Below are 13,232 nucleotides of genomic sequence, written 5' to 3' on the forward strand. Positions count from 1 at the left end.
GGAAAAACTAGTAAGAATGATTAGCCTTTTATAAACCTATTTGTAAAAAAAAAGTTTTTTAAAAAGTGCATTAATTAGGATAAGTGACCAACACAAAGTGTATATCAGATAATTTATTCTAGACCTATGGATAACCTAATTTTTCCACAAGGGCATATATGTTTAGTTCTGATAATTGTGTAGCATCTTTCCATATCTGTCTGTCTCCCTTGAAAAGCCAAATCTGCTGGTGGTTATAAAGAGGTCAAAATGGGAAGGTACTTGAAAGTAGATTTGGGGGTCTGTTAGGAAGCAACCCTTCCATAGCCCTGGACACAGAATTGATGACCCCTTACTGAAAGCTATACCTTATGGTTTCTCTCTGAGAGCTCCCAGAGGGTGTCACAGGCCTGGTCCAGAAAGGGTGAGGAACACTTCCAAAGGAAAGCCACATGGCCTGTTTTTGTATGGAGGTGTTTCTGGCAAGCAGGAAGTACAAGGAGGTTAACATCTCTGAGCACGTGGAAAGGAAAAGACCACATGCTGTAGCAAGAGATGCTAAGCTTCGTCTATGCCAGAGGCTGCACCCCCCTCCACTGCTCTTTGGCATCTGGCCATAGACTAGAGGCCTGAGGAGACGGTATGTGAAGGAACAGTGACCCCACCATTTGTTGGAGCAGTGGGGTTTCATGGTCCCTGCCACTTCTCCATGGAGAGAGACCATAGTCACGTGGGACCTGGAAGGGGGATAAGAGTAAAGGGAAAGGTAATAGAAATGAAGAACCCTTCTTCCCAGCCCCACCCTGCAGATACCCACTTTTGAACAGACAGAGCTATTTGGAGAGATACCAGCATATGATAGGAGTTATTCTTTTAATGTGCCCTTCAGCTGTGGACTTAGTACATAGGCTTCAGGAAATCCTTCAGTTTGGAATTTCCATATAAAGGATATGAATGAGGTTCAACAACCTATTTTAAATAAGTATTTTCTAATCTCTTGGAAATGCCATCTAGTGAAATACAGTATTACTGAAAGCTAATGTCATTCACATTGAACAATGGATGAGTTCAGGTCGGTCTTGCAGACACAGAACATCTTACTGATCCCAACTCTGCAGAAAAGAGCTTGAGCTCACTCTTTTGCTAATGTTTCAATGTAAACTAGTAGTCATTGTCAGGAATATGTCTTTAAAGGAATTGAAGTTGTTTTTTCTAGTAGTCCTAATTTAGACAAGTAGACCACTTTGCTTGTAAGCAGTAAACCCTAGCCTATGTAATTTTTAAGAACAATATTTTTGGTTTTTAAGTTTTTCTAAGATTGGACTCTCAAAACTTATTACAACAAATTAGAGGCTGAAGAAATAATTAAAGCTAACGTACAATGAAAATAGGGTTAACAGACTGCACCAACAATTCAGAACCAAGTATAGAACTCACTACCTGGATCAGTACAACAGAATTTAGTACACCTTCTGGGCTTAAGTCTTGGTAGAAGGCTTACTTGCACTATGACCCAGGGCTCTTTATGCCTGTGTATCCATATTTGTAAATTTACGTACTAGTAATACTTCATAAGGTAAGTGAAGACTATAATATAATTCACGTACAGATATCTGACGTGGAGGAATGCACCAAAAAAATGTTAGCTATTAGAAAGTCCAGAATTTTCAATTCCTTGGCAATAAGGGTACTTCTCTTATAAAATTGTTAAGGATTAAATGAATTAAGACATGTAAAGCACTTAACAAAATTCCTGGAACCTGGTTAAAGCATTCAATTAATAGTAGCTGTTAATATTAGCTATTATAGTTTCAAAGAGTAATACTGGCAGTCCATGGATTTGGTTCAATATAATTTGTCCTAGGTTTTCAATGATTTTGTAGATCTTGGAAATAATCATTAATTACAAATAATGAGTACTTTCGGTTTATAGCAAACCTAAATACACATAATTTCGAATACATTCTGAGAAGAATGTCTTTGTAAAATTAACTGTATCACACACGAATATGCTTTTCACTGGGCTTTCATAAATACCAAAACGGTATCACAAAAGATTATATTGCCAATTTCTTGCTTTATTCCAACTTTGTCTAGACAACTGGATTCAGTACTTCTTTGTTCCTAGTTGGCTTTCTTTCTCATATACTAATCAAGTCCTCTAAACTTATCCTAATTATATTCAAACCTTTCTTTGGTCTTATTCCCTCTCCTTACAGGAGATAACACATCTTCCTTATCACAGGAAAAACAGAGGTTGCCTATTATCACATCCTTGATTTTCCTGTATTCAAGCTTCCTAAGATCAATACTTATAACTCTTTGTATATCTTCCTGCTTTTTTCTTTTTAGCTACTGTCTCAGCTCAAACTGCTAAAATAGAATACCATAGACTGGGTGGCTTAAGCAGCAGGCATTTATTTAGGTTGGGGGGTCCAAGATCAAGATACAGGCTAACTTGGTTCCTGGTGAGAGCCCTCTTTCTAGCTTGCAGAGGGCCCGCTTCTTGCTGTTTCCTCCCGGGGCAGAGAGAGAGAGAGAGACAGCTCTGGTCTCTCCTCCTCTTTTTACAAGGAAAGTAATCCTATCATGGAAGCCACACCCTCCACACCTTATCTGAACCTAACTCCCTCCTGAAGGCCCAACCTTCAAATACCATCACATTGGGGGTAAAAGTTTCAATATACAAATGGGGGGGGGTACACAAACCTTTACTCCATAACAATCAACCATTTTTAAGTGTATGGTTCATTGGTATTAAGTGCAATCTTCACCACTGTTCATCTCCTTAACACTTTTCATCTAAAAAACAGAAACTGTACCGATTAAATACTAACTTCCTATCTCCTCCCCTTCTCCCTGGGCCCCTGGCAATCACCATTTTACTTTCTGTCTCAGAATTTGGCTACTCTGGAAACCTCATATAAGTGAAGTCATAAAGTATTGGTCTTTTGTGACTGGCTTATTTCATTTAGCATAATGTCCTCGTGAATTACAATGTTCATGTTGTAGCATGTATCAGAATTTCTTTTTAAGGCTGAATAATTTTCCTTTTCATGTATATGCCACATTTTGTTTGTTTATCCATCGGTGGACACTTGGGTTGCTTCACCTTTTGGCTATTGTGAATAATACTGCTATGAACTTGGGGGTGTAAATCTCTTCAAGACCCAGCTTTCAGTTCTTTGGGGTATATACCCAAAAGTGGAATTGCTCAATTACATGGTAATTCCATGTTTAATGTTTTGAGAAACCACCATACTGTTTTCCATAGTGGCTACTCCATTTTAAATTGCCACCAACAATGCACAAATACAATTCCTTGTATTCAAGGAATAAACCTCACTTGGTCATGGTGTATAATACTTTCAATGTGCTGTTAAATTCTGTTTTTTAGCATTTTGAGGATTTTTGCATCAGTATTTGTCAGGGATATTGATCTGTCGTTTTCTTGTAGTGTCTTTGACTTTGGTATCAAGGTAATGTTGGCCTCAGAATGAGTTTGGGAGCCTCCCCTTCTCTTCAGTATTTTTGGAAGAGTTTGAGAAGGATTGGTATTAATTCTTTAAATGTTTTGTAGAATTCACCAGTGAAGCTATTTGGTCCTGAGCTTTTCTTTGTTGGGAAGTTTTTGATGACTGATTCTCCCTATTGGTTATAGATCTGTTCATATTTTCTGTTTCTAAATGATTCAGTCTTTGTAGGTTGTGTGTTTCTAGGAATTTGTCTATTTCATCTAGGTTATATAATTTGTTGGTGCACAGTTGTTCATAGTACATTCTTATCCTTTTTATTTCTGTAAATTTGTTAGTTTGCAACCTCAGGAGTTCTTTGGGTGAAATCCAAAACTGGCCCTCATACATGGAGGGCAGAGAGAGAACAAAGAAAGAGGCAGGTCACCCCAGATGGGTAAGTGGCAGGTTTAATAAGAAAGAGAACTTACATACGAGGCTTGTCTCGGGTGGTTGCAAGACAAGTAGATCTCCACACCTGGCCTTCAGAATCCTAGAAGTCTGTATAAAGACCTTAACAGGGTTCAGTCATATTACCATCCAGATGGTCTCAACAACATCTTACTCTGGGCTACATTCTTGAAACAGCTCCTGCTGGGGGAATAGTGGGCAGAAGGTACATTTCTAGGACAGGGGAGTGGGTGAGAATCCTCCCATGCTGGAGTCCAGCTCACAAGTAGTCACATCCTCCAACAACATCCTCCATCCCCTTTCTCATTTATGATTTTAGTTTATTTGAGTCTTCTTTCTTTTTTTTTCTGAGTCCATCTAGCTAAATGTTTGTCAATTTCTTTTTTATATTTTCAAAAAAACCAACTCTTGCTTTCATTGATTCTATTGTTTTTTTCTTCTCTATTTTGTGTATCTCTACTCTGATCTTTGTTTCCTTCTTTCTACTAGCTTTGGGTTTAGTTTCTTTCTTTCTTTTTTTTTTTTTTGGTACTTCCTTAAGTTATAAATTTAGGTTGTTCATTTGAGATCTTTTTTCATTAAGATAAGTGTTTATACCAATAAACTTCCCTCTTAGTTCTACTTTTGTTGAATCCCATAACTTTTGTTGTATTGTGTTTTTGTTTTCATTTTTCTCAAGATAATTTCTAATTTTACATGTGCTTTCTTCTTTGGTTATTCAGGCATGTGGTGTTTAATTTCCATGTATTGATTTGTAGTTTCATTCCATTTTGTCAATTTCTACTTTGATTCCATTGTGATCAGAAAATATACTTTGCATGATTTCAGTCTTTTAAAAATTATGAAGACCTGTTTCATGGCCTACAATATAATCTGTTCTATAGAATGTTCCATGTGCACTTCAGAAAAATATGTGTTCTGCTTGGGTATTCTGTTGGATAAAGTGTCCTGTATATGTCTTTTGTGACAAATTTTTGTTTGAGTCCTCTATTTCCTTATTGGTCTTTGTCTAGTTGTTCTATCCATTACTGAAAGTAAAGTATTGAGGTCTCCAATTACCAGTGTAGAGTTACTTCTTCCTTAAATTCTGTCAATATTTGCATCATATATTTTGAAGGTCTATGTTTGGTGCATATAGATAAAGTAGAGAACAGAAAAGTAGAAGAAATCAACTAAACCTGAACCTGGTTCTTTGAAAATAACAAAATTGACCTATCTTTAGCTATAGTGAGAAAGAAAACTCAGAGAAGACCACTAACGACGGTATTTTAGATGTTGAAAAAATGTATTTCTAACCATTAGAGGAGAGAAAACACATGAATAAGAAAATATACATAGAATAGTCCTTAAATCTTTCTGTTAAAGTTTTGTTTCTTTAACACATTATAGAAATGTTTTATAATAAAAATAATAGGGCCTATGGAAAAATAGTGTTCATGGCAGACCCCTCCAAACTCACTCCATTTCATGGGTTACACACAAAACCAACTCACGATGAAAATATCATAGTTTCAAACATATTAAATCTCTAATAAGTGAAGAAATAGTACAGTGCTTCCCTTTACAAAGGACTTAATATTTGTTTGGTGGCATGAAATTGGTGAAGTGAGATTGTGCATTATGAGGAGGAGGTGTGTAATAGCTGGTCCCAAAGGTGGCCCTTGGCAGCTCACTCCCTCCTGTGTGTGCCTGCCACCCTCCTACCATGAGGTGAGGTCCGTTTCCTTCCCACATTGATTCTGGGCTCTCGTCTGTATTGGCAACCATACTGCAAGTGGAGACTTTTTTTTTTTTGTACTTGCACATTGGGATTGGACCTCTTGGGATTTTCCTTTGGATTCTCAGTCACTATTTTGTGAAAAATTCAATAAAGGCCCATAGGGGGAAAAAAGGTAACAAAAAACAAGGCACTCGTCAGCAGACCCAGCTCAGCTCCCTGGTAACAGTCAACACCCACTTGCCAGCCAGTGAGTGAGATAATTTTGGACCTCTTGAGCAATCCCAGGCTACAGCACATGACATACAGCACCCAGACTAGCTTCAGAGTCCTGGGAGACAACAAATGGTTGTTTTAAGATGCTAGGCTTTGGCGTGTTTGTTTGGCAGCGGTAGGCATGGAAACAAGGTAAGGGAAATGACATCATCGTACTTAGGCATGAATGTCCTACCCTGAGGTGCATAGCTATAATTCAATGTCCTATTCCCGATCTCCTACTCTGGCTTAAAAATCAAATCTTAGGTTCTGTTGTTTTCCTATTTTCCTCCTTTTCCAAAGCTGCTGCTTCAATAGAACCACAAGGTGCCATCATGCTGCTGTTGGCACAATAGTCTTCTGAGGGTTCCTTTCAGTCAGCTGGGTCACAGATAGAATCATCCTTATTCTCAAACCTGAAATGATCATGGGATTCAGCACTGCCTTTCTCACTTTGCCTTCACCTCTTGCCTCTGCCTCTATGTTTTCTCTTGCTGCTGTGACAAAGTACCACAGACTCAGCAGCCCAACACAAAACCCATTTATTAGCTCCCGGTTTTGTGAGAAGACTGGGCAGGCTCAACTGGTTTTCTACTCAGGATCTAACTGCCCAAACCTGCAGTGTCTGGGAAAAATCTACTTGAGGCTCATTCAGGTTGTACAGAACCCGGTTCCTTGCATTAGAGGTGTCAGCTTCCTTGTCTTGGACAGCCAGGGACACCCTCGTCCTGGACAGCCAGGGACACTCTGCTCCTGGAGGCTACCTGTTCTCCTTCTCACATGGCCTCCTCTGTTTTCCAAGTCAACAGTGGTGTATCGAGGCTTTCTCAGACTCTAGTCTTCCTGACTTCCCCCTTTGTCAAGGTTAGATCAAATATTATCTTCAGGAAGATGTTCTTAACTCCCCACAATCTGGCTGGGCTAGTATTCTTCCTCTGCTCTCCCACGGGATGCAGAGAACAAGTATTATTATGACCGTGAAGCTATCTACTAACATGAGTGTATTTTCCACTTGTTCATGAGCACCTCAAACCCAGGAACCCCCTCTTCTGTCTTTGTGTGCGTGCACAAAGTAGATGCGTACGCATCTACTTCCATTTACAACACAGTAAATATTTGTTGCAGTCTGTGTGCATATTTGCTAGTCTCTTAGGACTTCTATCATTAGATAAGTTATCTGCATAGTAACCAGACTCCTCTGTGTTGCCACCATCCCTAATACATCTACATGCTCATCTGCGGATTCATAGTACTCAACAGACTTCTTCAAATAATGAGTAGTAACAAATAATTCTGCACTACTATCATTATCCTAACATGTAAATTCCAGAGCTATTCAGTTCTCACTGCTAAGAAAAGTGGTTATATAATCCATTGAAATGTCAGTTAACATCACACAGTGTGGCTTTCTCGTAGGAAATATTTCTGGTGGAAGAAAAAGAAACAAACCAAAAAAAAAAAAACCTCTATCACATTTTTAACCCAAAGCACATACATTTTTGTTTTCAGGTTGGACAAGCCCACTCAAAGTGACTCCTTTACCACCTCGTCATGAAGCATGCTCAATAAATCACACGTACGCATTTGACGAAGAAGCAACATGTACAGTAAGATTTCCTGACTGGATGGTGTTATACAATATTTGTAATTAATTTCTTGTCCGTGTGTCTGATATTTTATGTCCTGCAAAATAATAGCTACCATTTATAAAGTAGTTCTTAGGTGCCAGGCACTGTGCAGACCTTCATTGTGATTGTACTGTGTCTCATCTTGGGCCTTCCTACAACAAGACTATGGGGAGGAGTGAGTAGTAAGTGCTGGGAGTGCCCAACCCAGACGCCCTGTACTGGCAAGGGCATCTTCTTCCAGTAGCACCGAGTGGCGGCCACTCAATACAGACAGCCACCAGCCTGGAGGACGGCACCCTGCCACACTGTCCCCTTAGACTTTGGCCCACGGCTGACTGACTCCTTGAGGAAACAGATCTAAATCTAAGCTGGATCCTGCTGAGACCACGTTGTCTGCAGATTCATAGCCTAGTCTCTTGTCCTGAGTCTACCCTGCTCTTCACCTGGAGTGCTCCTACAGTGTACGACTTGAGCAAAAATCCTGTTTCCGTCCCTGTTTCTGGACAAAGCAGTGTTGTTTTCCCCACTTTATCTGAGAAAGCTAATGCCCAGTGACATTAGCTAATTGACTTTTAACCCCACAGTAAGTATGAAACCAAAATTTAAACCTAGGCATCTTTCTAAATTTAAGGATTGTGTTATTAACCATTTTTCTGTGTGGATTGTATAGTCTCTAAAGCCTGATATTTAAATGACTTGAAGACCCCGAGGGGTATACAGATATCTCAAGGTTTTTTCTTTCCTAAAGAAAAAAAAAATGGCTTTATTGTGATATATTTCATACACACAAAAGTCATCCATTTAGAGTGTCCAGTGGTTGTTTTTTTTTAAGATACAGAATTGAGCAATGTCACCACGATTCTATGTCACCAATGTTCTAATTCTAGAACATTTTCATCACCCCAAAAAGAAACCCCATACCCATTAGCAATAAAGATATGAACACTTCTAAGGAATCAGTTTCCATTTCTGTAAGCCCCTTCTGAAAATTGATCTGCCTGCGAACTTATCTGCGGTTGTAGCGTTAGATTTATTTCTACTTTCCCCATCTCTTCCTTCATGATTACCCATTCTAATTTTACCACAGAGGTAAATATTAGAGATATTAGAGATAGAATAGAGGAATATTAGTAACGAGGTTCCCACTGAATCAGACTCCAAGAACACTAAAGATGAAGTCAAATAGCAAATTTAGTCCCTTCTTTATGAAATATTACTAAACATGTAGAAGTGACAGCCTATAAAGACTAATCAGGAAGTGGAAAAGATGGTGTATTGAAGAAAAATCCAGACACCAGTGAAAGATTATACTATGGTATCTATGATAAACCAAAATGTTGATGAACAGTAATATGAACCACCAGAAAATGAGGAGGCATAAATTTCAGATACTGCTAGAGAAGATTTGGACACAGGTTCAGAAGAATTCATTGTCTCCCTGATGATGAACAGGAAGAACACACAGATTTCAGAATCTTTGTCTCTACAAGAGGAGGACTAATCTTATCCACACATTATCCAGCAACCATCTAAGTACAATACCCACAGGACACAGGTGAATGTGACAGATCTTGTGAATTGCTGAGAAGTTCACAATAAAAGATTTGTTGTCAATTCTAATTTAGTATACTTTTTAGAAGTGAAAAAAACAATGTGATTTTGTATTCCTATATCCCTTCTTTTTGACAGTAGATCCATTGGGGTTTTTTTGTTTTTCTTTATTATTATTATTATTATTAAAATATAATGTATTATTTGTTCCAGGAGTACAGGTCTGTGATTCATCAGTTTTACACAATACACAGTGCTCACCACAACACATACCTTCCCGCATGTCTATCACCCAGCCACCCCATCCCTCCCACGCCCCACCACTCCAGCAACCCTCAGTTTGTTTCCTGAGATTAAGGGTCTCTTATGGTTTGTCTCCCTCTCTGGTTTCTTCTTGTTTCATTTTTTCCTCTCTTCCCCTATGATCCTTTGCCTTCTTTCTCAAATTCCACATATCAGTGAGATCATATGATAATTGTCTTTCTCTGGTTGATTTATTTCATTTAGCATAATACCCCCTGGTTCCATCCACTGCAAATGGTAAGATTTTATTTTTTTTATGGTCGCATAATATTCCATTGTATATATATATACCACATTTTCTTTATCCATTCATCTATTGATGGGCTCTTTCCATAGTTTGGCTATTGTGGACATTGCTGTTATAAACATTGGGGTGAAGGTGCCCTTTCAGATCACTACATTTGTATCTTTGGGGTAAATACCCAGTAGTGCAATTGCTGGACCGTATGGTAGCTCTATTTTCAACTGTTTGAGGAACCTCCATACTGTTTTCCAGAGGGGTTGCACCAGCTTGCATTCCCACCAACAGTGCAGGAGGGTTCCCCTTTCTCCACATCCCCGCCAACATCTGTCGTTCCCTGACTTGTTAATTTTAGCCATTCTGACTGGTGTGAGGTGGCATCTCATTGAGGTTTTGATCTGGATTTCCCTGATGCCGAGCGATGCTGAGCACTTTTTCATGTGTCTGTTGGCCATTTGGATGTCTTCTTTGGAAAAATGTCTATTCATGTCTTCTGCCCATTTCTTGATTGGATTATTTGTTCCTTCGTGTTGAGTTTGGTAATTCCTTTATAGATTTTGGAGACTAGCCCTTTATCTGATAAGACATTTGCAAGTATCTTCTCCCATTCTGTCGGTTGTCTTTTGGTTTTGCTGACTGTTTCCTTTAGCTGTGCAAAAGCTTTTTAACAGTAGATCCATTGGTTTTACTTGCTTGTTTGTTCTGTCTCTAACATAGCTCTTATTCTTACTTATGTTTACACGTGATTTCCAGAAAAGATACAGAAATCACACCAATCATGTAGCAGCAGTTGATTTGGCAAAGATTCAATACTTATTAGGATATAACATTAATAATGTTAGATGGATTTGAGTGACCTCTATGCTAAACATAGATTTTTTTTTTTTAATCTGTAAAGGCACTGAAATATCTGTTCATGACTCTTGCTGATAGGAGTCATTATAAACTGTGTGGCAATTAACCAGAGAACAGGATATTGGGGGATTTAGTATAGACAAAACTACATATAGTAGACTATGACAGCACAATTAACAAATTGACCTAATAGACATATATAAATATACATTTTTCCAAGGACCATTAATAAAAATGACCACATACTGTACCATAAAACAATGAGAAATTTTTCAAATATTTATTTTTAAAATTTTTTTGGCTTAGATATTTATTTATTCTTTTATTTTAATTTCAGTGTGATTAACATACAGTGTTATATTATTTTCAGATGTACAATATAGTGATTCATTAATTCTATACGTCTCTCAAATATTTTAAATCATACAGAGTATGTTTTTTGACCAGAAGACAATTATGACACATCAAAAAATCACGTATTTGGAAATGTAAAAATATATTTATGAATGAGTCATGGGCCAAAGAAAAATCATAAAGGAAACTAGAAAATATCTTGAACTGAATGATTATAGTAATATTGTAGCAAAATGTGTGGGAATGAGGTACAATAATGTCTAGAGGAAAATATGTAATCTTAAATGAATATGTTATAACAGAATGAAATCTTCTCTGCAGAGAAGGAATTAAAAAGCACCATGATTTGAGATGGCAGTCTTTGAACAGCACTGACTGTGTAAGAGAAGTTTAAAGGAAAGAGTCACCGTTTGGAGGTTGGGTGATGAAAAGAAAAAACTGAGGGCAAGAGGAACAATTAATATTCTGAAAGACAGAAGGAATGAATTGAGTGGAAGTTACACAACCCCTCTGGTAACAATCACCTGCCGTAAGAAAACAACTTTTATTAGAGAAAGTACTGTACTTTGCCACACTGACAGAAGGGGGCAGCATTGAACTAAAAATATTGCAAACCACACCAAATCCAACAAATGAATGGAAGAAAACCAAATAAATGTTTAAAGAAACTGTAACAAAACAGAAAATAAGAATCAAAATACTTTAATGAAAATAAGAGTCAAAAGAAAAATCAAAATAAGCACCAAAATACTTGAATAAGAATACAAAATACCAAAATCAACTATAAAACAGAAGAAAATCATTTGAGGATATGAAAAACTGCCTTTATACAGAAATTTAAAATAAATACAAATAAAATTGACAGTGAAAAGATAAAAGAAATGGAAATTTCATTCAGAAAATAAGAATTACACTGTGCGAAATGGAAAAGAGATTTAAATAAAATTTTAAGAAGGAATAGTGGTGGGGCGCCTGGGTGGCTCAGTTGGTTAAGCGACTGCCTTCGGCTCAGGTCATGATCCTGGAGTCCCGGGATCGAGTCCCGCATCGGGCTCCCTGCTCAGCAGGGAGTCTGCTTCTCCCTCTGACCCGCCCCCCTCTAGTGCTCTCTATCTCTCATTCTCTCCTTCTCAAATAAATAAATAAAATCTTTAAAAAAAAAAAAAAGGAACAGTGGTACCTGAATGGCTCAGTCGGTTAAGGCTCTGACTCTTGGTTTTGGCTCAGGTCATGATCTTGGGGTTGTGAGATCGAGCCCCACGTCGGGCTTCGCACTCTATGGGGAGTCTGCTGGAGAGTTTCTTTCTCCCTGCCCCTCTGCTCCCCACCCTCCGCTCACACACTTGCTCACCTTCTTTCGCTCTCTCTAAAATAAATCTTTTAAAAATTTTTAAGAAGGGACTTTGAGGAAAGGCAAGAAAGCATCCAACAGAAAAAAAGAGATGAAGAGTCAGTTAAAAATATCTCAGTGAAACTGGTTAAGATGGAAGAAGAAACAATATACATGTGTGCGGAATTCCTGAAGAAGAAAAGCCAATCAACGGGATGGAATTAGTAGGTTCAACCAGGGTTTGTCAGCCTTACAGCATTGACATTTTGGGTTGGATCAATTCTTTGCCATGGGAGACTGTTGTGTGCAATGTAGGATAACTGGCAGCATTCTGGCTTCTGCCCACTAGATGCTGGTAGCACCCTTCCTGGTGGATGAATGTTCCTTCTCCAAAGCTAGAAAACGAACAGCAAAGTAAACCAAAAGAAAGTACAAAAAGAAATTAAAAAAAAAAAAAGACATTGATGAAGTAGAGGAGATAGAGTATTAGGTGCTCCATTTACTTTTCTGCCTTGAACATATAATAAATTGGACAAAATATGAGAAATGATGGTTTCCGGACACTGGACAAAAGGTAGTGAAGGACTGGAATGTCTAACAGAGTGAAAATAACCATGTGAACTTTACAATTTCACCAGCTTACTGCCTGGAGGCAGTTTCTGAGTTACAGTCCAGGGAAGTGAAGTCCATGCCTTCTTGAGTTGAGAAGACAGAGATTGGAGTTCTGGGTGTCCAAGGCATCCAGAGTTTGCAGACTAGGGTACCAGAGTGGAGGGAGTTGCAGAGAAAGGCTCTGGAGAGCTGGGCAAGAGAATGTGCACGTCTGTGAGCACTGATCTGGGCACTGACAAAATGAAACTATCAACTTCAGTAGTTCTCTAGAGCTAGATATTCTCTAGAGCACTGCAGGATCATGATCATCCTCTGAAGCTCAAACAGGGCAGGGGATGGTCCAGGTCCCCACTTGTAGAACACAGAATATCAGGCAGAATCTTCAGAAGGATATCACTTTTGTAGACAGTCTTAATTAGCCCTATGCTAATGATTCCTGTGCAGTTGCTTGAATAGGTTAAAAGCAGCCCCCAAAACACCCCAC

General features: G+C 38.4%; 1 protein-coding gene across 1 annotated transcript in view; it reads left to right on the forward strand.

Moving 5' to 3' along the window:
- The window catches only part of SPATA48 (spermatogenesis associated 48), a 66,452-nt gene that overhangs the window by 708 nt on the left and 52,512 nt on the right, over positions 1-13,232 (forward strand). The window contains exon 2 of the mRNA XM_027572986.1: positions 7,384-7,481. Coding sequence (XP_027428787.1) covers positions 7,384-7,481 — 98 coding nt within the window. The remainder of the gene's footprint in view (positions 1-7,383; positions 7,482-13,232) is intronic.

The sequence above is a fragment of the Zalophus californianus genome, chromosome 12 (genome assembly GCF_009762305.2).
Source record: "Zalophus californianus isolate mZalCal1 chromosome 12, mZalCal1.pri.v2, whole genome shotgun sequence".
Taxonomy (NCBI): Eukaryota; Metazoa; Chordata; class Mammalia; order Carnivora; family Otariidae; genus Zalophus; species Zalophus californianus.